At 40.0% G+C, this 26469-nt stretch overlaps 1 protein-coding gene across 4 annotated transcripts in view; it reads left to right on the forward strand.

The window, feature by feature from the left end:
- The window catches only part of RFC1 (replication factor C subunit 1), an 81804-nt gene that overhangs the window by 51873 nt on the left and 3462 nt on the right, over nucleotides 1-26469 (forward strand). For 3 of the 4 annotated variants that reach the window (XM_082652973.1, XM_082652972.1, XM_082652974.1), the window contains 12 exons: nucleotides 12-191; nucleotides 1544-1648; nucleotides 4748-5147; nucleotides 6729-6841; nucleotides 8534-8648; nucleotides 10151-10242; nucleotides 10451-10588; nucleotides 20824-20919; nucleotides 21042-21140; nucleotides 22335-22489; nucleotides 22589-22706; nucleotides 25170-25315. In XM_082652973.1, the coding sequence (XP_082509099.1) occupies nucleotides 12-191; nucleotides 1544-1648; nucleotides 4748-5147; nucleotides 6729-6841; nucleotides 8534-8648; nucleotides 10151-10242; nucleotides 10451-10588; nucleotides 20824-20919; nucleotides 21042-21140; nucleotides 22335-22489; nucleotides 22589-22706; nucleotides 25170-25315 (1757 nt within the window). The remainder of the gene's footprint in view (nucleotides 1-11; nucleotides 192-1543; nucleotides 1649-4747; nucleotides 5148-6728; nucleotides 6842-8533; nucleotides 8649-10150; nucleotides 10243-10450; nucleotides 10589-20823; nucleotides 20920-21041; nucleotides 21141-22334; nucleotides 22490-22588; nucleotides 22707-25169; nucleotides 25316-26469) is intronic. The other variant, XM_082652971.1, reaches the window with a different exon arrangement.

Genomic DNA, 26469 nt, shown 5'->3' on the forward strand with positions numbered 1-26469 from the left:
TTGGTTTTTAGGGAGCTGAAAATTGCTTGGAAGGCCTTACGTTTGTAATCACAGGAGTGCTGGAGTCCATTGAACGAGATGAGGCCAAGTCTCTAATTGAGCGTTATGGGGGAAAAGTAACAGGAAATGTCAGCAAGAAAACAAACTACCTTGTCATGGGTCGTGATAGTGGTCAGTCCAAGAGTGATAAGGTGGGTACTGCTGTGTTCTCAGCACAGTGAAGTAGGCTGCTTGCCTTGGCGGGCTCTTCATGTGACCATATGTAGTATAATGTCCTTTACACGTTGTGAGATGAAGGAAAAAAATGGAAAAGTAATTTCTTCACTACATTATTTCTTCTCCACAGAGATGTTGTTTGGCTTTGACCCTGGGATTTTGGTTTTCCAGTTGAAGGCACAGTTCCTATTTACTTGGCTTTCTTAGCGTACTATTCTAGTCAAAATCTTGTTTTGAAAATCTCTTTTTCTAGTCCTAAGTATACCTATATATGCTGCTGTGGACTCCATCTTAAGTTTTTTAACTGGAAGATCTTTTTATTGGAAGGTCTGTTGGGTAGTATTGCATTTAGTTCCAAGTAATAGAATACCTGACTAACTGTGGTTTTGACAAATAGCTGCTTATTTCCTTACCTTATGAGAATTGCAGAGGCAGGCAGTTGCGGGGGATGGTTCAGCACCTCGGTGATGTAGCTAGACTTAGTGCCATCCTCCACTTCTGTCTTCATGCACGTTGCCTTGTGTTGCAAGGTAGCTGCCACTCTCAAGTTCACATATAAGGCCGGAAATAGGGAGCAGTGACAAGATGTTATACTAGCTGTGACTGACCTTATAAGAGTTTTCCTGGAAACACCTCTTACAGAATTCCACTTAAGTCTCATTGGCCGGAGCTGTCACATGGCCATTCACAGCTACACAAGAGGTTGGGGAGGATGAGGACTTTTCTGATTCTCAGACCAATCATAAGTCATCACTTGGAGATGGACACATTGGAGTTCTGTTAGCAGGGATAAGGTAGAGTCTCAAGAGTGTCTGCCAGCCGATATGGCTTTGACCCTAGTGGCTTTGACCTTTGTAGGGCAGAGGGAAAGGTAAAGCAATCCACAGAAGTGGCCGTGTGATACCTCAGGTGCCAACCCACCACTCTTAGAGGAGGTATCTGTTATTTTCTTTTTTTTTTTTTTCTTGCGGTATGCGGGCCTCTCACTGTTGTGGCCTCTCCCGTTGTGGAGCACAGGCTCCGGATGCACAGGCTCAGCGGCCATGGCTCACAGGCCCAGCCGCTCCGCGGCACGTGGGATCCTCCCGGACCGGGGCACGAACCCGCGCCCCCTGCATCAGCAGGCGGACTCTCAACCACTGCGCCACCAGGGAAGCCCTATTTTCTTTCTTTTTAATGATACTTTTTCATGAACATGGTTTTAGAAAACATTCCAGTGTTATCTAATTTACAAATGTGGTTTTTCACCTTCTGACAAGCCTGGGAATCATATTTTTTTTTTTTACAGAAAGTAATGGTTTCAATGATTTGCATTTTTAATTAATAGGCAGCAGCCTTGGGAACAAAAATTATTGATGAAGATGGCCTATTGAATCTGATTCGAACTATGCCAGGCAAGAAGTCCAAGTATGAAATAGCAGCTGAAGCTGAGGTTTGTATACAATGAACTTGACTTATTTAAGTTGGTGTATAGCAGCTTCCCTGTTTCATAGAGACATTTCTTGGGTGGATGCAGGTCTGTGGGCTAAAAAATTAACTTTTCCTTCTACCACAAATGAACTTACCTTATTTCCTTTTGAGTGGTGGACTGTGCTGTAGGCTGTTGTCTTTGACGTGTTTCCTTACCTTTCTCAAAGGAGTATGAGGAGGGAGAGGGGACCTTGTATTGCACTTACCATATCTACTTAAACCGTCCATATTTTCCATATTCTTGCAATAACATTGTGCAAAGGTTCTTGCTTAAGAGTTCTTTGAAGGATATGCTATAGGTATCAGCATGATAATATTTTCATTTAGAACTATATTAGGACTTTTCCAGTTGTGACAGAAACCGAGCCGATATTAGCTTTAGCAAAAAGGGAAAAATTTTGACTCACATAACTAAACTCTGGGCAGTCGGATGCAGGAACTACTGCATGTACAGACTGCAGTGCTTTTAGGACCCTTTCAGTTTCTGTCTCTACTTCTCCTAGTGTTAGCTTTATTCATTTCCACTATATACAGGTCTTGTCCACGTGTAGGACACAGGGGTGCCAGCAGCCCAAGTTAAATGTCCCCAGCTCTGTCATCCAAGTGGTGAGGTGGTCTTCCGATTTATTCCAGTTGGAAAAATCTTGGAGAATGATTTGGATTAGCCTGTCATCAGTGTCCCCTAATGTTGACAGCTTACATAGCCGTAATACAGTTATCAAAGCCAGGAGGTTAACATTGATGCCATGCTGTTAACTTCACAATTCCCCCCCGTTATCCTTAGGATCCCACACTGCACTGAGTTGTGTCTTCTTAGTCTCCTCCAATCTATGATAGTTCCTTAAGACTTTCCTTGTCTTTTTATGACCTTGATTTGATGAGTACTAGTCAGTTGTTTTGTAGAATGTCTCTCAGTTTGGGTTGTTGATGTTTTCTCATGGTTAGATTGAGGTTATGCATTTTTGGCAAAGAAGACCACATAAGTGATACTCTGTCCTCCTCAGTGTATCGTATCAGCTGTGCATAATGTCGGTATGTCTTATTACTGGTGATGTTAACCTTTGTTACTTGGTTAAGATGATTTCTGCCTGCCTTTCCCACCAGTGAAGTGACAGTTTTTCCCCTTTGTAACTGATAAATATCTTGGGGAGATACTTTAATACCTTGTTGTTCCTCAAACATTCACCCACTAATTTTAGCACCCACTCACTGGTAAAGAGGCACTTTTTTTTTTTTAACATCTTTATTGGAGTATAATTGCTTTACAATGGTGTGTTAGTTTCTGCTTTATAACAAAGTGAATCAGTTATACATATACATATGTTCCCATACCTCTTCCCTCTTGTGTCTCCCTACCTCCCACCCTCCCTATCCCACCCCTCTAGGTGGTCACAAAGCACCGAGCTGATCTCCCTGTGCTATGCAGCTGCTTCCCACTAGCTATCTATTTTACGTTTGGTAGTGTATATATATCCATGCCACTCTCTCACTTTGTCACAGCTTACCCTTCCCCCTCCCCATATCCTCAAGTCCATTCTCTAGTAGGTCTGTGTCTTTATTCCCATCTTACCCCTAGGTTCATCATGACCTTTTTTTTAATTTTCTTAGATTCCATATATATGTGTTAGCATACAGTATTTGTTTTTCTCTTTTTGACTTACTTCACTCTGTATGACAGACTCTAGGCCCATCCATCTCACTACAAATAACAATTTCGTTTCTTTTTATGGCTGAGTAATATTCCATTGTATATATGTGCCACATCTTCTTTATCCATTCATCTGTCGATGGACACCTAGCTTGTTTCCATCTCCTGGCTATTGTAAATAGAGCTGCAATGAACATTGTGGTACATGACTCTTTTTGAATTATGGTTTTCTCAGGGTATGTGCCCAGTAGTGGGATTGCTGGGTCGTATGGTAGTTCTATTTTTAGTTTTTTGAGGAACCTCCATACTGTTCTCCGTAGTGGCTGTATCAATTTACATTCCCACCAACAATGCAGAGGCACTTTTCTTTTTATTTAGACATTATTCACACATCATAAAATTCACCCTTTTAAAATGTATGTTAGTGGTTTTTAGTATATTCACAAGACTGTGCAGCTGTCACCACTGTCTATTCCAGAACATTTTCATCACTCCCCACAGAAACGCTACACCCATTAGCAGTCACTCTTCATTCCCACCCCTGGCAGCCACTACTCTACTTTCTGTCTATGGATTTACCTGTTCTGGAAATTTTCTATAAAGGGAAACATATAATATGTGGTCTTTTTTCCTGGCTTTTTTCACTTAGCATCGTGTTTTCAAGGTTCAGCTATGTTGAAGTATAAATCAGTGCTTCACTCCTTTTTATTGGTGATTAGTATTCCATTGTGTGGGTATACCACATTTTGTTTATTTGTTCATCTTTTGATGGCCATTTTGGGTCGTTTCCATTCTTTTGGCTATAATAATATAATTATTTGTATGTATAAAATATAATAATGCTGCTATGAACATTTGTGTATGAGTTTTTGTGGAGGAATTGAATATTAACTAGTCAGAAAACAAATTCTTAATCCTTTACCTTTTTTTATTTTTTATTTTTTGCGGTACGCGGGCCTCTCACTGTTGTGGCCTCTCCCGTTGCGGAGCACAGGCTCCGGACGCGCAGGCTCAGCGGCCATGGCTCGTGGGCCCAGCCACTCTGCAGCATGTGGGATCTTCCCGGACCGGGGCACGAACCCGTGTCCCCTGCATCGACAGGCGGACTCTTAACCACTGTGCCACCAGGGAAGCCCCTTTACGTTTTTTTAAACTGATTTTATAATACTTATTACTTTCAAAAAACTAATATATTCTCATTTTTAAAATTGTATTTGGGTGCTTTTCGGTGTGCTGTTAATTTTTTTAAGGTTTGGAAGGTGGGGATTTCCACAAATAGCAGGGTCCATTGTGAAAAGACAGACCCAGGTTGGGTAGCTCATTTGGATATCTTAGATTGCCCTCTAGAGTACATTTAGAAGGATAGAAATTCTCTATATCTCATCAGGTTTCTTTTTTCCTCCAATTTTTAAGATGAAGAAAGAAAAATCCAAATTGGAAAGAACACCCCAAAAAAATGACCAAGGAAAAAGAAAAATTAGTCCAACTAAGAAGGAATCAGAATCTAAAAAGTGCAGACTGACTCCCAAAAAGCAAAGCTCTATAAAGTCAATAAAAAAGGAAACAAGTATGTTTCAGAGAGGCCTGGACTTCAAGGAGCAGGTGGCTGAGGAAACAAATGGTGACAGCTGGGCTAGGAATTTGGCTGATGACAGCAGTGAAAACAAAGTGGAGAATTTGCTCTGGGTGGATAAATATAAGCCATCCTCGCTCAAGACCATAATTGGACAGCAAGGTGACCAGAGCTGTGCCAACAAACTCCTACGCTGGCTCCAAAACTGGCACAAGAGTCCATCCGAGGATAAGAAACACGGTGATTTTACAGCTTCATTCATTTTTCTGTGTGTCTGTCACCATGTCATTGCTCAGTGACACATGTGTTAGGAAGTGTAGTAGTTGGTTCATTGATCTCTCAGCAAGCATTTATTGAGAGCCTGCTCTGAGCCTAGGTGCTGTGCTAGACCCCGGGAATGCTATTGTGAACAAAACACAGTCCCCTTTAAGGCACTCCCGGTCAGTGAGGGAGACGTAGGTAAACCAGTAATTAAAATGTATTGTTCTAAGTACTGTTACAGGGTTAAGTATAGGGTCCTCAGGGGGTGGAAGTGTGTGGTCAGGGATTCCCATCCCTAGAGGAAGAGATATCTAAGCTAAGACTTGGAAACTAAGAAGGAGTTAGCGAAGTGAAGGGAGGGGAGTGTCGGGTGGGAGAGCATACATGTACCAAGGTCCGAGACATGTGAGAGCAAGACCCCTGAGAGGGCCAGAGAGACTTGGGAGGAAAGGTGCAAATAAAAAGCTGAGGCACGCTTACCGAGTAGGCAGCCTGAGAATCCCAGTAGCATGTTTGCTTTTGGTAGGCACGGAAAATGAACAGTTGCAATATGTATTTAATGTCCAAAGTGTTTATTATTGGAACTGAAGTTTCCAATCACAAATGTTAGTAGTGTTGTCTTGAGCTCCAGCCACAGCCCTGGGCGATACTGTGTGAGAAATAAGAAGGAAAAATTTAGTGAGCATCATAGTGAATTCCCAAAGCAATGACCGGGTTATTAATGTCTAGGTGGTCACTAGACATTGGCCAACAATGCCAGTTTATTTTCTTTATAACAGATAATATAATTGTAATAATACAGGATTAAACTTAAGCTGACCCCTTTTCTCTTTCCAACACCAAATAAAAGGTGGTATAAGTGCTTTGTGTACCTAGAGAAGACTTTTTAAGGCTTCGGGTGAACTATAGTCCGTTTTCCCGTGCCTGAAGTAGGTCTAACCATCTCTCTCTCAGTCCTGGTATGTGAATTGAGAACCCATTATGTGCCAGGTCCCCATGTGATAAGGGGAGGAGTTGAGCTGGGCAGGATAGTTGCAGATACAGCATTTTCAGTTCATTATTTTTGTGATCATGTAGGTGACTGTGCTTGTTAGTATTTACTGAGACATGCCAGGCTCTGTGCTCAGCATGTCCATCCTCACAGCATGCCCACTAGACGCATTACTATTGTTACCCTCATTTTACAAAGGAGGAAACAGACACAGAGGGGTTAAGTCACTTCTGAAGTTCTCCCAGCTGCTGGTGAGCGGTAGAGTTAGGATCAGAGCCCAGGTAGTGTGCTCCATGACCTGTGCTTTTGTAGGAAAGGAAACTTATAAGATTATTGTTTCAGATCAGGGTTTTAAAGTTTTCGTGTTTTATTTTGAGTGGAGGTGAGATAGGGAGTAGAATTTCACTAAATGCTCTGGAAACTGTTGTTTATACTTTGTAAAAAATATTCTGCAAATTTCGAACTAAACTGGAGGTGCTTCTGATGCTAACTTTACGCAGTTATTCCTGCCATTCCTGCATTTCTGTTAGGTAGTAGAGGTTAACATTCTGGAACTTCTTTCTTCCTAGCAGCAAAGTTTGGTAAATTTGCTGGCAAAGATGATGGCTCCAGTTTTAAAGCTGCATTGCTCTCAGGCCCTCCCGGTGTTGGCAAAACAACCACAGCTTCTCTGGTTTGTCAGGTGGGTATTCTGTCCTTACTTTTCTAAAATCAAACCTCTAGAATTTGCTTTGGTTCTGGGCGTATTTGTCATTTTCATCCTTTTTTAAATATTGGTAATTATAATAATAGGTGATATTCACTTGTGTGCCAGACAGTGTGCAAATAAGCCCTTGGGTGTATAATCTTATAGATAATATGTCTTGCAGACTCTTATAGATACAGATATCTTATATACCCTTGTAGGAAGAATGCTGTGTACTCAATATAGGTACTGTTGCCATCCTCATGTGACAAACGAAACAGGCTTATAGAGGAGGGTGGTGGCACAGTGTGAACCCAGGTAGTCTAACTCTTCACTGCTATGGGATCCTGCCTCTGCTCTTGTTGTCTCTACAGCTGCCATATCTCTGGACAATGAGAGGACGAGGCACTAGAGCCAAGCAGGGCTCATGTATCAGGATGCTATGAAACGATACATGAAATAGTATCAGCATAATAAAATGAGAGGTTTTAAACTTACTTTAAATTTATTGCTGGATTGGGACTTGCCTGGTGGCGCAGTGGTTAAGACGCCATGCTCCCAATGCATGGGGCCTGGGTTTGATCCCTGGTCAGGTAAATAGATCCCACATACATGCTGCAACTAAAGAGTTCACATGCCGCAACTAAGGAGCCTGCGTGCCGCAACTAAAACCCGGTCCAACCCAATAAATAAATATATATATATATTTTAAAAATTTATTGCTGGGGCTTCCCTGGTGGCACAGTGGTTGGGAGTCTGCTTGCCGATGCAGGGGATGCGGGTTCGTGCCCCGGTCTGGGAAGATCCCACATGCCGCGGAGCGGCTGGGCTCGTGAGCCATGGCCGCTGAGCCTGCGCGTCCAGAGCCTGTGCTCTGCAACGGGAGAGGCCAGAACAGTGAGAGGCCCGCGTACCGCAAAAAAAAAAAAAAAATTATTGCTGGATTTCCCAACCCTCTGTTGGATAGGCTGGTGATTTCATTTAGTCTTTGTTGTATGGACCAGACCATAAATTTTTAGTTGGTGTAATAACTATATATTTTCTACTCTATTATTTAACATTTAAAAAAACAAAAATTTTTTCCCTAGTCTTTACAATTGTGAAGATGGCTCTTTTTTCCCTTTATTATTATCATTACTTTTTTTGGGAATTGAATTATGGTCTTTCATAATGCCTTATGATCAACATAATGATCAATTTTGGGAAATAAGTCCAAATTACTTTTCACAATTTGACAGGAAGATTGTGTATCGGGATAGTTTGACAAAGAATGATTGTATAGTTTATCTTGAAGAGTCAATAATTACTTTTTGTTATCCTAATAAAGATTAATTCTAGATCTACTATTGAAATTTTAGGATGGTTATATTTAATTCTTTTGGGGACTTTAAGAAGCAAACTTCTTAAAATTGCTTGTGTTCAAATATACTCTTCCAGATTAGTGCTATGTGAGCTAAGGTTTTAAGACCAAACTTGTTTGTGTTTACATGTGTGTGGTATGTTATGTATATGATATTTTTAAAAAATCTCTTAGTAATGTGAGGCATATTATAGTTCATCTTATTGTCTGTTAGTATCCTACTTTATCTTTTCACCCATGGTTACTCTTTCTTTCTTAATTGCCTTGTTTTTGGGGGGTGAGTTATTAATTTGCATTGTGATAGTAATGGTGTCCAATATTTTGATTAGGAATTGGGATATAGCTACGTGGAACTGAATGCAAGTGACACTCGGAGTAAGAACAGTTTGAAGGAGATTGTTGCTGAATCGCTGAATAATACCAGCATCAAAGGTTTTTATTCAAGTACGTGGATTTTTAAACTGTTTTTTTTTGGTGGAGGGGAGAGGTTATGTAAGAAAAACAGGTTAATTTCAATGTTCAGTAACCAGTATTGAACATTACTATGTGCCAGGCACCCTTCTAAGTCCTAGAGCTAATGAGAGAATAAGAAAAGCCTCTGACATAATTCTGATAGGACACTCGTTAACTTTTTTTTTTTTTTTGCGGTACGCGGGCCTCTCACTGCTGTGGCCTCTCCCGTTGCGGAGCACAGGCTCCGGATGCTCAGGCTCAGCGGCCATGGCTCACGGGCCCAGCCGCTCCGCGGCACGTGGGATCCTCCCGGACCGGGGCACGAACCCGTGTCCCCTGCATCGGCAGGAGGACTCCCAACCACTGCGTCACCAGGGAAGCCAGTAGTTAACTTTTTTTTTTGGTCAGGTCTTAGTGATTTCTGAGAATGTGATAAAAATGTATATGTGGACACATTTATGCAGATTTTAGAGGATTCAAAAGTGAATCCTGTGAAGAGAGAAGGTTGATAAATAATACAGTGCGATGAGAGAAGAGATAAAGGCTGTAAGTGAAGGAATGATTCTGTTTGAGACATTGGGGAAAACTACCAGTAAAAGGTGACGTTTGTTCAGAGGACCTTGAAAAATGAGAAAGGGAATAGTTTGTGGGTGGAAGAGGTTATTTCAGGCAAAGGTGGTAGAGGAGGAGAAAGGACATAGTGTGAAAGTGCCACTGTGTTTCAGGTTGTAGCTAGTGGTCTGGCATGGCCAGAGTTTATGTGGAAAATAAGATACCCAAATTACAGACTATACTGCATATTTAGAATCTATGGTATATTGCATGGTCACCTGAACGGTAGAAGATGATAAAAAGAATTTGCTCAGGAAATGTCACTCTTATACATGATTGGGGGGAGTATAAATCAGTACAGCTCTGGAGAGCAATCTGACAGTATTGCTCACAGTTAAATTATACATACCCTTTAACCCAGAAAATCCAGTTTCTGGAAATTAGCAACCGTTATACTTGTATATATGCAAAATGACAGATATATAGGGGTATTCATTGCACACGATTCATAATAGCAAAAGATTGGAGGCATTTCATATTTTATCAGTGGAAAGTGGTTAATTATGATGTATGTGTAAAATGGAATATTTAAATAGCCTTTAATAAATAAGGTGTTGTGTATGTGCAGATAAGGAACAGATCACAAAAACATATTAAATGATAAAACCAAGGTGTATATTTTTATGTACACATGTTTTTAATATGTATAGAATGTCTCTTAAGGGATATACGTACAGGAGACTGTTCCCATTGTTTGCCTCTAGAAACTGCATATCCTAGGAGACAAAGGTGGGAAAGAATTTCTTCTCACTGCTTACTCTAGTGCCTCTTGAATTTCACGCCATGGACATGTGTTACATAGATACATTTTTAAAGCAGCCGTGTTTGAACAATTGTGATTTTGTTTGTGTCCCGTCCCATTGCTTCTCAACGTGGGGCAGGTGGAGCAGCCCATTCAGTAGGCACGAAACATGCTCTCATCATGGATGAAGTAGATGGCATGGCCGGCAATGAGGACAGGGGAGGAATTCAGGTAATGAAATCACCGTAGTTTTGAAGTTTCACTGTTGATTTTTATTTTTTTAAAAAAATATATATTTAAAGAACTAATTATCATGCTGTGATATTTACGGCAATTCAGGCATGTTGCTGAGGAGGTTTTAAAACCTAAAATACATACGTTGTGTGGTATTCTGTTGTTCTTTTATAAATTGTTTTTATGTTGCAAATTTTCCTTTCAGGAATTAATTGGCCTGATAAAACATACAAAAATTCCCATTATTTGTATGTGCAATGATAGAAATCATCCCAAGATTCGATCTTTGGTTCATTACTGTTTTGATCTTCGTTTTCAAAGACCTCGGGTTGAACAAATTAAGGTATGATAATTGGAATATTTTTCTCCATCACACTGTCCTATATATTTTTGGGTCAATTTTTTTTTTTTTCCATTTCTAAATCTTGACAATATATTGTGTTGTCTAGGGTATGGGAAAGGGTATTTTCATATGTTAATGACAGATGTATAAATGCGTACAATTTGGGGAGGAACTATAGCTATTACAGTTTTAACATAAATGTAACTTTTGAACCAGTGCTTTAAGTTCTGAGCTTTATCACAGCATATACACAGAGAAAATATGATTTCTTTTTTGTTTGTTTTTTTATACTGCAGGTTCTTATTAGTCATCAATTTTATATACATGAGTGTATACATGTCAATTCCAATCGCCCAAATCAGCACACCACCATCCCCACCCCATTGCGGTTTTCCCCCCTTGGTATCCATACGTTTGTCCTCTACATCTGTGTCTCAACTTCTGCCCTGCAAACTGGTTCATCTGTACCATTTTTCTAGGTTCCACATACGTGCGTTAATATACAATATTTGTTTTTCTCTTTCTGACTTACTTCACTTTGTATGACAGTCTCTAGATCCATCCACGTCTCAACAAATGACTCAGTTTCGTTCCTTTTTAGGGCTGAGTAATACTCCATTGTACATACGTACCACAGCTTGTTTATCCATTCGTCTGTCGATGGGCATTTAGGTTGCTTCCATGACCTGGCTATTGTAAATAGTGCTGCAGTGAACATTGGGGTGCATGTGTCTTTATGAATTATGGTTTTCTCTGGGTATATGCCCAGTAGTGGGATTGCTGGATCATATGGTAATTCTATTTTTAGTTTTTTAGGAACCTCCATACTGTTCTCCATAGTGGCTGTATCAATTTACATTCCCACCAACAGTGCAAGAGGGTTCCCTTTTCTGCACACCCTCTCCGGCATTTGTTCTTTGTAGATTTTCTGATGATGCCCATTCTAACTGTTGTGAGGTAATACCTCATTGTAGTTTTGATTTGCATTTCTCTAATAATTAGTGATGTTGAGCAGCTTTTCATGTGCTTCTTGGCCATCTGTATGTCTTCTTTGGAGAAATGTCTTTTTAGGTCTTCTGCCCATTTTTGGATTGGGTTGTTTGTTTCTTTAATATTGAGCTGCATGAGCTGTTTATATATTTTGGAGATTAATCCTTTGTCTGTTGATTCATTTGCAAATATTTTCTCCCATTCTGAGGGTTGTCTCTTCGTCTTGTTTATGGTTTCCTTTGCTGTGCAAACGCTTTTAAGTTTCATTAGGTCCCATTTGTTTATTTTCGTTTTTATTTCCATTACTCTAGGAGGTGGATCAAAAAAGATCTTGCTGTGATTTATGTTAGAGAGTGTTCTTCCTATGTTTTCCTCTAAAAGTTTTATAGTGTCTGGTCTTACATTTAGGTCTCGAATCCATTTTGAGTTTATTTTTGTGTATGGTGTTAGAGAGTGTTCTAATTTCATTCTTTTACATGTAGCTGTCCAGTTTTCCCAGCACCACTTATTGAAGAGACTGTCTTTTTTCCATTGTATATCTTTGCCTCCTTTGTCATAGATTAGTTGACCATAGGTGCGTGGGTTTATCTCTGGGCTTTCTATCTTGTTCCATTGATCTGTGTTTCTGTTTTTGTGCCAGTGCCATATTGTTGTGATTACTGTAGCTTTGTAGTATAGTCTGAAGTCAGGGAGTCTGATCCCTCCAGCTCCGTTTTTTTCTCTCAAGACTGCTTTGGCTATTTGGGGTCTTTTGTGTCTCTATACAAATTTTAAGATGATTTGTTCTAGTTCCGTAAAAAATGCCATTGGTAATTTGATAGGGATTGCATTGAATCTGTAGATTGCTTTGGGTAGTATAGTCATTTTCACAATATTGATTCTTCCAATCCAAGAACATGGTATATCTCTCCATCTGTTGGTATCATCTTTAATTTCTTTCATCAGTGTCTTATAGTTTTCTGCATACAGGTCTTTTGTCTCCCTAGGTAGGTTTATTCCTAGGTATTTTATTCTTTTTGTTGCAGTGGTAAATGGGAGTGTTTCCATAATTTCTCTTTCAGATTTTTCATCATTAGTGTATAGGAATGCAAGAGATTTCTGTGCATTAATTTTGTATCCTGCAGCTTTACCAAATTCATTGATTAGCTCTAGTAATTTTCTGGTGGCATTTTTAGGATTCTCTATGTATAGTATCATGTCATCTGCAAACAGTGACAGTTTTACTACTTCTTTTCCAATGTGTATTCCTTTTTTTTCTTTTTCTTTTCTGATTGCCGTGGCTAGGACTTCCAAAACTATGTTGAATAATAGTGGTGAGAGTGGACATCCTTGTCTCGTTCCTGATCTTAGAGGAAATGCTTTCAGTTTTTCACCATTGAGAATAATGTTTGCTGTGGGTTTGTTGTATATGGCCTTTATTATGTTGAGGTAGGTTCCCTCTATGCCCACTTTCTGGAGAGTTTTTATCATAAATGGGTGTTGAATTTTGTCAAAAGCTTTTTCTGCATCTATTGAGATGATCATATGGTTTTTATTCTCCAGTTGGTTAATATGGTGTATCACACTGTTTTGTGTATATTGAAGAATGCTTGCATCCCTGGGATAAATCCCACTTGATCATGGTGTATGATCCTTTTAATGTGTTGTTGGATTCTGTTTGCTAGTATTTTGTTGAGCATTTTTGCATCTATATTCACTAGTGATATTGGTCTGTAATTTTCTTTTTTTGTAGTATCTTTGTCTGGTTTTGGTATCAGGGTGATGGTGGCCTCATAGAATGAGTTTGGGAGTGTTCCTTCATCTGCAGTTTTTTGGAAGAGTTTAAGAAGGATGGGTGTTAGCTCTTCTCTAAATGTTTGATAGAATTCACCTGTGAAGCCATCTGGTCCTGGACTTCTGTTTGTCGGAAGATTTTTAATCACAGTTTCAATTTCATTACTTGTGATTGGTCTGTTCATATTTTCTATTTCTTCCTGGTTCAGTCTTGGAAGGTTATACCTTTCTAAGAATTTGTCCATTTCTTCCAGGTTGTCCATTTTATTGGCATAGAGTTGCTTGTAGTAATCTCTCATGATCTTTTGTATTTCTGCAGTGTCAGTTGTTACTTCTCCTTTTTCATTTCTAATTCTATTGATTTCAGTCTTCCCCCTTTTTTTCTTGATGAGTCTGGCTAATGGTTTATCAATTTTGTTTATCTTCTCAAAGAACCAGCTTTTAGTTTTATTGATCTTTGCTATTGTTTCCTTCATTTGTTTTTCATTTATTTCTGATTTGATTTTTATGATTTCTTTCCTTCTGCTAACTTTGGGGTTTTTTTGTTCTTCTTTCTCTAATTGCTTTAGGTGCAAGGTTAGGTTGTTTATTCAAGATATTTCCTGTTTCTTAAGGTAGGATTGTATTGCTATAAACTTCCCCCTTAGAACTGCTTTTGCTGCATCCCATAGGTTTTGGATCGTCGTGTCTCCATTGTCATTTGTTTTAGGTATTTTTTGATTTCCTCTTTGATTTCTTCAGTGATCACTTCATTATTAAGTAGTGTATTGTTTAGTCTCCACGTGTTTGTATTTTTTACAGATCTTTTCCTGTAATTGATATCTAGTCTCATAGCGTTGTGGTCGGAAAAGATACTTGATACAATTTCAATTTTCTTAAATTTACCAAGGCTTGATTTGTGATCCAAGATATGATCTGTCCTGGAGAATGTTCCATGAGCACTTGAGAAAAATGTGTGTTCTGTTGTTTTTGGATGGAAAGTCCTATAAATATCAATTAAGTCCATCTTGTTTAATGTATCATTTAAAGCTTGTGTTTCCTTATTTATTTTCATTTTGGATGATCTGTCCATTGGTGGAAGTGGGGTGTTAAAGTCCCCTTCTATGAATGTGTTACTATCGATTTCCCCTTTTATAGCTGTTAGTATTTGCCTTATGTATTGAGGTGCTCCTATGTTGGGTGCATAAATATTTACAATTGTTATATCTTCTTCTTGGATCGATCCCTTGATCATTATGTAGTGTCCTTCTTTGTCTCTTCTAATATAGTCTTTATTTTAAAGTTATTTTGTCTGATATGAGAGTTGCTACTCCAGCTTTCATTTGGTTTCCATTTGCATGAAATATCTTTTTCCATCCCCTTACTTTCAGTCTGTATGTGTCTCTAGGTCTGAAGTGGGTCTCTTGTAGACAGCATATATATGGGTCTTGTTTTTGTATCCATTCAGCCAATCTGTGTCTTTTGGTGGGAGCGTTTAGTCCATTTACATTTAAGGTAATTATCGATATGTATGTTCTTATTCCCATTTTCTTAATTGTTTTGGGTTCGTTAATGTAGGTCTTTTCCTTCTCTTGTGTTTCTTGCCTAAAGAAGTTCCTTTAGCATTTGTTGTAAAGCTGGTTTGGTGGTGCAGAACTCTCAGCTTTTGCTTGTCTGTAAAGGTTTTGATTTCTCCATCAAATCTGAATGAGATCCTTGCTGGGTAGAGTAATCTTGGTTGCAGGTTTTTCTCCTTCATCACTTTAAATATGTCCTGCCAGTCCCTTCTGGCTTGCAGAGTTTCTGCTGAAAGATCAGCTGTTAACCTTATGGGGATTCCTTGTGTGTTATTTGTTGTTTTACCCTTGCTGCTTTTAATATGTTTTCTTTGTATTTAATTTTTGACAGTTTGATTAATATGTGTCTTGGCATATTTCTCCTTGGATTTATCCTGTATGGGACGCTCTGTGCTTCCTGGGCTTGATTAACTATTTCCTTTCCCATATTAGGGAAGTTTTCAACTATAATCTCTTAAAATATTTTCAGTCCCTTTCTTTTTCTCTTCTTCTTCTGGAACCCCTATAATTCGAATGTTGGTGCGTTTAATGTTGTCCCAGAGGTCTCTGAGACTGTCCTCAGTTCTTTTCATTCCTTTTTCTTTATTCTGCTGTGCAGTAGTTATTTCCACTATTTTATCTTCTAGGTCACTTATCCGTTCTTCTGCCTCAGTTATTCTGCTGTTGGTCCCATCTAGAGTATTTTTAATTTTATTTATTGTGTTGTTCATCATTGTTTGTTTCATCTTTAGTTCTTCTAGGTCCTTGTTAAATGTTTCTTGCATTTTGTCTATTTCCAAGATTTTGGATCATCTTTACTATCATTATTGTGAATTCTTTTTCAGGTAGACTGCCTATTTCCTCTTCATTTGTTAGGTCTGGTGGGTTTTTATCTTGCTCCTTCATCTGCTGTGTGTTTTTTGTCTTCTCATTTTGCTTATCTTAACTGTGTTTGGGGGTCTCCTTTTTGCAGGCTGCAGGTTCGTAGTTCCCGTTGTTTTTGGTGTCTGTCCCCAGTGGCTGAGGTTGGTTCAGTGGGCTGTGAAGGCTTCCTGGTGGAGGGGACTAGTGCCTGTGTTCTGGTGGATGAGGCTGGATCTTGTCTTTCTGGTGGGCAGGTCCACGTCTGGTGGTGTGTTTTGGGGTGTCTGTGGACTTATTATGATTTTAGGCAGCCTCTCTGCTAATGGGTGGGGTTGTGTTCCTGTCTTGCTAGTTGTTTGGCATAGGGTGTCCAGCATTGTAGCTTGCTGGTCATTGAGTGAAGCTGGGTGCTGGTGTTGAGATGGAGATCTCTGGGAGATTTTCGCCGTTTGATATTATGTGGAGCTGGGAGGTCTCTTGTGGACCAGTGTCCTGAAGTTGGCTCTCCCACCTCAGAGGCACAGCACTGACTCCTGGCTGCAGCACCAAGAGCCTTTCATCAACACGGCCTAGAATAAAAGGGAGGAAAAGTAGAAAGAAAGATACAAAAACAAAGAGAGAAAGAAAGAAAGGAAAAGAAAAGAAAGAAAGGAAAAGAAAGAAAGAAAGAGAAAGAAAGAAGGAAAGAAAGGGAGGGAGGGAGGAAGGAAGGAAGCAAAAAAGAAAGAAAGAAGGTAAGGTAAAATAAAATAAAGATAAAATATAATAAAGTTATTAAAAAAATAATTATTAAGAAAAAAATTAAAAAAAAAAAAACTGGATGGATAGAACCGTAGGACAAATGGTGGAAGCAAAGCTATACAGACAAAAATCTCACACAGAAGCATACACATACACACTCACAAAAAGAGGAAAAGGGGAAAAATTAATAAATCTTGCTCTCAAAGTCAGCCTTCTCAATTTGGGATGATTCGTTGTCTAAAGGAGGGAAGGAAGGAAAGAAAGAAGATAAAGTAAAATAAAATAAAGTTATTAAAATAAAAAATATTAAGAAAAAAAACAACAACAAAACTTGGACGGATAGAACCCTAGGACAAATGATGGAAGCAAAGCTAGACGGACAAAATCTCACACAGAGCATACACATACACACTCACAAAAAGAAGAAAAGGGGAAAAAATCATAAACCTTGCCCTCAAAGTCCACCTCCTCAATTTGGGATGATTCGTTTTCTATTCATGTATTCCACAGATGCAGGGTACATCAAGTTGATTGTGGAGCTTTAATCCGCTGCTCCTGAGGCTGCTGGGAGAGATTTCCCTTTCTCTTCTTTGTTCTCACAGCTCCCAGGGGCTCAGCTTTGGATTTGGCCCTGCCTCTGCGTGTAGGTCGCTGGAGGGCGTCTGTTCTTTGCTCAGACAGGACTGGGTTAAAGAGCAGCTGCTTCGGGGGCTCTGGCTCACTCAGTCCAGGGGGAGGGAGGGGTGCGGATGTGGGGCGCGACTGCGTCAGCAGAGGCCAGCAGGACGTTGCACCAGCCTGAGGCGCGCCCTGCGTTCTCCCGGGGAAGTTGTGCCTGGATCCCGGGACCCTGGCAGTGGTGGGCTGCACAGGCTCCCTGGAAGGGAGGTGTGGAGAGTGACCTGTGCTCGCACACAGGCTTCTTGGTGGCGGCAGTAGCAGCCTTAGCGTCTCATGCCCATCTCTGGGGTCCGCGCTGTTAGCCGCGGCTCACGCCCGTCTCTGGAGCTCCTTTAAGCAGCGCTCAGCGCTCTTAATCCCCTCTCCTTGCGCACCAGGAAACAAAGAGGGAAGAAAAAGTCTCTTGCCTCTTCGGCAGGTCCAGACTTTTCCCTGGACTCCCTCCCGGCTAGCCGTGGTGCACTAACCTCCTGCAGGCTGTGTTCACGCCGCCAGCCCCAGTCCTCTCTCTGCGCTCCGACCGAAGCCGGAGCCTCAGCTCCCAGCCCCGCCTGCCCCGGCGGGTGAGCAGACAAGCCTCTCGAGCTGGTGAGTGCCGGTCGGCACCGATCCTCTGTGCGGGAATCTCCCCGCTTTGCCCTCCGCACCCCTGTGGCTGTGCTCTCCTCCGTGGCTCCGAAGCTCCCCCCCTCCGCCACCTGCAGTCTCCGCCCGCGAAGGGGCTTCCTAGTGTGTGGTAACCTTTCCTCCTTCACAGCTCCCTCCCGCTGGTGCAGGTCCCGTCCCTATTCTTTTGTCTCTGTTTATTCTTTTTTCTTTTGCCCTACCCAGGTACGTGGGGGAGTTTCTTGCCTTTTGGGAGGTCTGAGGTCTTCTGCCAGCGTTCAGTAGGTGTTCTGTAGGTGTTGTTCCACGTGTAGATGTATTTCTGGTGTATCTGTGGGGAGGAAGGTGATCTGTGCGTCTTACTCTTCCGCCGTCTTCCCCTCGTCCATTTCTAATTTTGTTGATTTGAGTCCTCTCCCTCTTTTTCTTGATGAGTCTGGCTAATGGTTTATCAATTTTGTTTATCTTCTCAAAGAACCAGCTTTTAGTTTTATTGATCTTTGCTATTGTTTTCCTTGTTACTGTTTCATTTATTTCTGCTCTGATCTTTATGATTTCTTTCCTTCTGGTAACTTTGGGTTTCGTTTGTTCTTCTTTCTCTAGTTCCTTGAGGTGTAAGGTTAGATTGTTTATTTGAGATTTTTCTTGTTTCTTGAGGTAGGCTTGTATGGTTATAAACTTCCCTCTTAAAACTGCTTTTGCTGCATCCCATAGGTTTTGGATCGTCGTGTTTTCATTGTCATTTGTCTGTAGGTATTTTTTGATTTCCTCTTTGTTTTCTTCAGTGATCTCTTGGTTATTAATCTCATAGCGTTATGGTCAGAAAAGATGCTTGATATGATTTCAATTTTCTTAAATTTACTGAGGCTTGATTTGTGACCCAAGATGTCAGCTAGCCTGGAGAATGTTCCATGCATGAGAAGAAAGTGTAGTCTGCTGTTTTTGGATGGAATGTCCTATAAATATCAATTAAATCTATCTGGTCTATTGTGTCTTTTAAAGCTTCTGTTTCCTTATTTATTTTCATTTTGGATGATCTGTCCATTGGTGTAAGTGAGGTGTTAAAGTCCCCCAGTATTATTGTGTTACTGTCAATTTCCTCTTTTATAGCTCTTAGCAGTTGCCTTATGTATTGACGTGCTCCTATGTTGGTTGCTTATATATTTATAATTTTTATATCTTCTTCTTGGATTGATCCCTTGATCATTATGTAGTGTCCTTATTTGTTTCTTGTCATGTTCTTTATTTTACAGTCTATGTTATCTGATTATGAGTATTGCTACTCCAGCTTTCTTTTGATTTTCATTTGCATGGACTATCTTTTTCCATCCCCTCACTTTCAGTCTGAATGTGTCCCTAGGTCTGAAGTGGGTCTCTTGTAGACAGCATGTATATGGGTCTTGTTTTTGTATCCATTCAGCGAGCATGTGTCTTTTGGTTGGAGCATTTAATCCATTCACGTTTAAGGTAATTATCAACATGTATGTTCCTATTACCATTTTCTTAATTGTTTTGGGTTTGTCTTTGTAGGTCCTTTTCTTCTCTTGTGTTTCCCACTTAGAGAAGTTCCTTTAGCATTTGTTGTAGAGCTGGTTTGGTGGTGCTGAATTCTCTTAGGTTTTGCTTGTCTGTAAAGCTTTTGATTTCTCCATCTGAATGAGATCCTTGCTGGGTAGAGTAATCTTGGTTGTAGTTTCTTCCCTTTTATCACTTTAAGTATATCATGCCACTCCCTTCTGGCTTGTAGAGTTTCTGCTGAGAAATCAGCTGTTAACCTTATGGGAGTTCCCTTGTATGTTATTTGTCATTTTTCCCTCGCTGCTTTCAATAATTTTTCTTTGTCTTTAATTTTTGCCAGTTAGATTACTATGTGTCTTGGCATGTTTTTCTTTGGGTTTATCCCGTATGGTATTTGCTGTGCTTCCTGGACTTGGGTGGCTATTTCCTTTTCCATGTTAGGGAAGTTTTCTACTATAATCTCTTCAAATATTTTCTCTGGTCCTTTCTGTCTCTCTTCTCCTTCTGGGACCCATATAATGCGAATGTTGTTGCATTTAATGTCCCAGGGGTCTCTTAGGCTGTCTTCATTTCTTTTCATTCTTTTGTCTTTATTTTGTTGCACAGCAGTTAATTCCACCATTCTGTCTTCCAGGTCACTTATCCGTTCTTCTGCCTCAGTTATTCTGCTATTGATTCCTTCTAGTGTAGGTTTTTGTTTTTTTGCGGTACGTGGGCCTCTCACTGTTGTGGCCTTTCCCATTGCGGAGCACAGGCTCCAGACGCGCAGGCTCAGTGGCCATGGCTTACGGGCCCAGCCGCTCCGCGGCATGTGGGATCTTCCCAGACTGGGGCACGAACCCGCGTCTCCTGTGTCGGCAGGTGGACTCTCAACCAGTGCGCCACCAGGGAAGCCCTCTAGTGTAGTTTTCATTTCAGTTACTGTATTGTTCACCTCTGTTTGTTTGTTCTTTAATTCTTCTAGATCTTTGCTAAACATTTCTTGCATCTTCTCGATCTTTGCCTCTGTTCTTTTCCCAGGGTCCTGGATCATCTTAACTATCATTATTCTGAATTCTTTTTCTGGAAGGTTGCCTATGTCCACTTCATTTAGTTGTTTTTCTGGGGTTTTATCTTGTTCCTTCATCTGGTATATAGCCCTCTGCCTTTTCATCTTGTCTATCTTTCTGTGAGTGAAAATATGATTTCTGGGATATATGAGGTTTGGGAAAGGTAATATCCAAGATCCACAACGGCTCTTCAGTTCCACAGTTTTACAAGCTCCTAGAAGATTGGAAGTGTCGGCAGAACCTCATCATAAAGCGGAAATCTTTTCAGATGAAAGCTTTGTAGAAAAATGCCCCATAAGATCTCCAGTCTTCAAAGCCTGGAGACTGAAACTTATAATATCCTTTGGGAAAGTGTCATTTTATTTTTTCCGTGTTTTCTGGGTCAGTTTTTAAAAGTACCTGATAAATATTTTTTAAAAATCTGATTATATGAATTAAAAAAAATGAGTGAAGATTCATTCCCCTTTGTCAATTTCAGGGTGCTATGATGTCTATTGCATTTAAAGAGGGTTTAAAGATCCCCCCTCCAGCTATGAATGAAATAATTTTGGGAGCCAATCAAGATATCAGACAGGTAAATGAGATATATATTATATAACATTAATGATGATTTTGAATGGATGCCTTCAGTGTTTTGGGGATGGGGAGTGGCAGTATTTTCCTGTCTTAACAGTGTCTTACTTGTGATTCTTTCAGGTTTTACACAATCTGAGTATGTGGTGTGCACGAAGTAAAGCACTAACCTATGACCAGGCTAAGGCTGATTCTCTTAGAGCCAAAAAGGATATCAAATTGGTAAAATAAATTTCCACTTCTTAAGTGCCAAAGCACTTCTTTTCCTGTTAGTATTAATTTAATTGAAATAGTTATTATAGTTCCTTGAGCCACCTGTGGAACCTATGGATATTTATAGTAAGAGATATAGACAGCTGCTAAAAGTGTTTCTAATTCAAATGAATTTTTCCTTACTGGACTGTCAATGTAATTGTAAATTTTGAGAAAGGGAAGTTTTATGCCTCAGTAGTTATGAAATGGCCTTTCTAGAGTCCCTTATATATGGATTTCATGTTTTGAATGGTTTTGGAACTGTTCAGAATAATCTTGTTTCAGTTGGCTTATAGTTTAAATGACCTCTCTGAAACTACAGGTCTGTATCAATTGTCTCTGTGTTGTTTCACCTAGTCACCAGTCAGAATTTATTATTACAGTTAGAGCAATGACTAAACAGTATTTTTCCCCTCCTTTCCTCTTTTTAAAAAATCAGTAAACATTTTCAGAGCCATTTTAGGTTCACAGCAAAATCGAGATTGCCTGCATGTCCCCCTGTATAATGTCCCCCACTGTCAACACCCACCACCAGAGCGGCACATTTGTTACAATTGATGACCTACGCTGACACACCATTATCACCCACAGTCCATAGTTTAACATCAGGGTTTGCTCTTGGTGGTGTACATTCTGTGGGTTTTGACAAATATGTAGTGGCCTTTATCCACCATTGTAGTATCATACAGAATACTTTCACTGCCCCAAAAATGCTCTTTGCTTTGCCTGTTCATCCCTCCCTTCCCCCAGCCCCTGGTAACCACTAATCTTTTTACTGTCTCCATAGTTTCACCTTTTTCAGAATGTCATATAGTTGGAGTCGTATAGTATGTCATCTTTTCAGATTGACTTCTTTCACTTAGTAATATACGTTTAAGGTTTCCCCATATCTTTTCATGGCTTTGTAAGTCATTTCTTTTTATGTGGATATGTTTTCAGTTCACTTGGGTAAATACCAAGGAGCGGAGTTGCTGGATGGTATGTTAAGAATATATTTAGTTTTGTAAGAAACTACCGATCTGTCTTCCAAAGTGACTGTACCATCTTGCACTCCTACCAGCAGTGAAAGAGAGTTTCTGTTTATCCACATCTTAGCTAGCATTTGGTGTTGTCAGTGTTTTGGTTATTGGTCATTCTACTAGGTATGTCCCTCTCTCTTTTTAGGGCCCATTTGACGTTGCCCGGAAAGTGTTTGTAACTGGAGAGGAGACTGCTCATATGTCACTTGTGGACAAATTAGATCTCTTTTTTCATGATTATTCAATAGCACCCCTCTTTGTCCAGGAGAACTACATACATGTGAAGCCTGTAGCCGCAGGGTGAGTGTTCAGAGCTAATGAGGGGTAGGGCCAGATACCTGGGAGGGAGGGGTGTGGAGTGTGGACAGTGGTGTAATTCGGACTGGTTTATTCCTGCAGGGGTGACATGAAAAAGCACTTGATGCTTTTAAGCAGAGCAGCAGACAGCATATCTGATGGTGACCTAGTGGACCGTCAGATCCGGAATAAGCAAAACTGGAGTCTTCTGCCCACACAGGTAAGCATAGGGCTTTCCTTAAAGCGCAGACCCTGCTTTAGTTAGAACAAAATAGCTTTTAGCTCCTGTAATTATTTGAAATACCAGATAAACATTATGTCTCTTAATGGCAAAAAATATAATCTGTTATAGATTAAAGTACCTTGTGGTCACTATTATCTATTTCTTAATCTACTCTTATTTTTCAATGTTTTTAATGTAAATGGACACATGGAACTAGGAATGTCAGATTTTGGTCATAACTAAGATGTAAGTCAAAAGTTTCATTTGCTCTCTTTTACCTTAAGAATCCATTTCTTTTTTGTCATTCTTGGCTCTCTCAGATTGTTACTAAGTAGCTCATCCCTGAAGAAATGCAACCAGGGCAGGTTCACAGCCATTTTTCGGATATATGAATTCTGATTTTCTTTATTCTTCCTTGATACAGAGGCAGCTTTGTATTGGGTACTTTATTTAGGTTGGTATCTTTTACTCAAAACAGAGTTTTGCAAACTTTCATAATTAAGACTGGTTATTTATTCTTGAGTTTTGCATATTTATGTAATATTGACCTAACAAGCAAGGGGCTTCTGGAGGTCTACTCTTCTTTTAAAGATTCCTTTCTCTTATGTTTTAAAAGTGTTCATTTTTTTTTTTGTACCTAATAATTATACCTATGAGAATTTATCCTGAAGAAATAATGTTAAACACAGGAACAGCTTAATGTGCAAAACTACTTCCTAAAGCAGGGGTCCCCAACCTTTTTGGCACCAGGGACCAGTTTCATGGAAGACAGTTTTTCCACGGATGGTAGCGGGGGGATGGTTTTGGGATGATTCAAGCACATTACATTTATTGTGCACTTTATTTCTATTATTGTTACATTGTAAAATATAATGGAATAATTATACAACTCACCATAATGCAGAATCAGTGGGAGCCCTGAGCTTGTTTTCCTGCAACTAGACAGTCCCATCTGGGGGTGATGGGACTGCCTCAGCTCCACCTCAGATCATCAGGCATTAGATTCTCATAAGGAGCGCGTAACCTAGATCCCTCACGTGCACAGTTCACAGTAGGGTTCACGCTCCTATGGGAATCTAATGCTGCTGCTGATCTGACAGGAGGTGGAGCTCAGGCAGTAATGCGAGCGATGGGGAGCGGCTGTAAATACAGATGAAGCTTCGCTCGCTTGCCCGCCGCTCACCTCCTGCTGTGCAGCCCGGTTCCTACCGATACCGGTGTGTGGCTCGGGGATTGGGGACCCCTGCCCTAAAGCATTAATTTTGATAGCAAGAAATGGGAGAAAATCTCCATGTTCAGCAATAGGAGTCTGATTAATTATGGTAGATCCTCTTGATGGAACATTATGCAGCCTTTAAAATTACTTGTAAAGATGATCTAATATAAAAAATACTTATGAGAGAATATTATTAGAACAAAGCAGGACACAAGATCTATGTATAATTCCAACCTTTAAAAAACATCTAATATAAAAAATACTTATGAGAGAATATTATTAGAACAAAGCAGGACACAAGATCTATGTATAATTCCAACCTTTAAAAAACATCTAATATAAAAAATACTTATGAGAGAATATTATTAGAACAAAGCAGGACACAAGATCTATGTATAATTCCAACCTATGTATAATTCCAACCTGGGACTTCTTTGGTGGAGCAGTGGTTAAGAATCCGCCTGCCAATGCAGGGGACACGGGTTCGAGCCCTGGTCTGGGAAGATACCACATGCCACGGAGCACCTAAGCCTGTTCACCACAACTGCTGAGCCTGTGCTCTAGAGCCCATGAGCCACAATTACTGAGCCTGCATGCCACAACTACTGAAGCCTGCACACCTAGAGCCCATGCTCCACAACAAGAGAAGCCGCCGCAATGAGAAGCCCGTGCACTGCAGAGTAGTCCACACTTACCGCAACTAGAGAAAGCCCACAACGAAGACCTAACACAGCCAGAAATAAATAAATTTATATATAAAAAAAGGTAAAAACCCTGGATATAGATGATATCCAAGGGTACCTTTAAAAAAAACTTTTCTCAAGTGTCAGTTTACTTAATTCTCTAATTATTAGATTTTCCATGCTTTGATCCACCTGGTTTATTGATATCTTATGTTGAAGACAATCATATTCCTCTTAAACAGTTTTTTTGTATAACACTGGCATTGTGAGGTAACTGGTGTATGTTGAGATCAGTTGGCTGAGGAGTCTGTGTTGGCTAGATGATCTGTGAGGGCCATAACATGTTTTGGACCAAGGCATTTACTGCAATTAATTGTTTTCTCAAGTTGAAGTTTCCCATACCAACAGATGAGGGAGAGAGGGAAGGGGCCTATCTTGGAATTAGGTACCGGGAGCAATGTTACTGCATTTTCCGGAGACTGCTTGGAAGCCAACAGCTGCTAAAGAAGCAACTTAACTCAGTACTGAATTTAACTTGTGGACTGCAATTAATTTTTTCAGGCCATTTATGCCAGTGTTCTTCCTGGAGAGTTAATGAGGGGGTACATGACCCAGTTTCCTACCTTCCCAAGTTGGTTGGGGAAGCACTCATCTATGGGCAAACACGATCGTATTGTTCAGGACCTAGCATTGCATATGAGTCTCAGGTAAGCGGGGTATTACTCTATGTGTGGCATTTTATCAGGGTAGTATATCTAGCCTTTAATAAGGATAGCATGAGTCACAAAGATTTGTGTTTTAGTTTTGATTTCATTACTAACTAGATAAGTGAACATGGATAAGTTCACGGCCCTGAGTTTTATTATCTGTAACTGGTATGACACTCGTTTTATTACTTAAAAGGATACTTTGGAGAATAAAGCCAGATGGTAGATGTGCCATAATGTTAAGATAAGTTTTAAAGCTATATAAATCTGAGGTAGTGCTATTATTTATTGTTATTGTGACTGTGCCTATTACTAGTAGGCATACATAATATATTGGCCTCCAAATAAATTAATAGGAAAAAGGGAACTATTTAAATACATGAACTAGTTTTTGCCTCCTATCCTAATAGTAAACTGACCTAGTCATTTGGGACAGGGGGATACAGTTTAGCGTATTACAGAAGGTGGATACTCAGATGATTGAAAACCAATGTCCTTGGAGAAGTTTAAGGACGTTCAAAAATTCTTAATTTGGTTAAATTTTTTTACAGTTTAGAAACTTAGAAATGTGCTTGCATACAAATATTAAGTGAACTTTAGGGACTCATTTTTAACCATGAAGAACTACTTAAGCAATCTTATTTTCCTTTCTAGTCCCTGGAAAGAATATTAATATTAGTCTAACCTTAACTTTTGTTTAAAACTGAACTGAGATGTTCCTTTCTTCTGTTCCTGTAGAATTCTGCTTCCTACTATGATCCCTCTTCGTAGTTTATGGTGTGGGTCATTTTTTTGCCACCCCATGTTAGTTTTCTATTGCTGCTATAGCAAATTACCAAAACTTACTGGCTTAAAACAACACAAATTTATTCCCATCTTGAGATGGGAAGATTACCCTGGATTATCTGATGGGCCCAATGTAATCATAAGTGTTTTTACAAAAAAAAAAAAAAAAAAGGAGTGGTGGAGGTAGGCAGCAGCATCAGTCAGAGAGATGTGAAGATGTTGCGCTCCCACTGCTGGCTTTGAACATGGAGAAAGGGACCACGAGCCAAGAGATACAGGTGGCCTCTAGAAGCTTGAAAGGGCTCTTCTCCCCTGCTCTTCTCATAGCTCAAGCTGAAGGCCTGTCTTTCAGCTCCTTTCCTATTCCC

The sequence above is a fragment of the Grampus griseus genome, assembly GCF_964374135.1.
Source record: "Grampus griseus genome assembly, chromosome: 4".
Classification (NCBI taxonomy): Eukaryota; Metazoa; Chordata; class Mammalia; order Artiodactyla; family Delphinidae; genus Grampus; species Grampus griseus.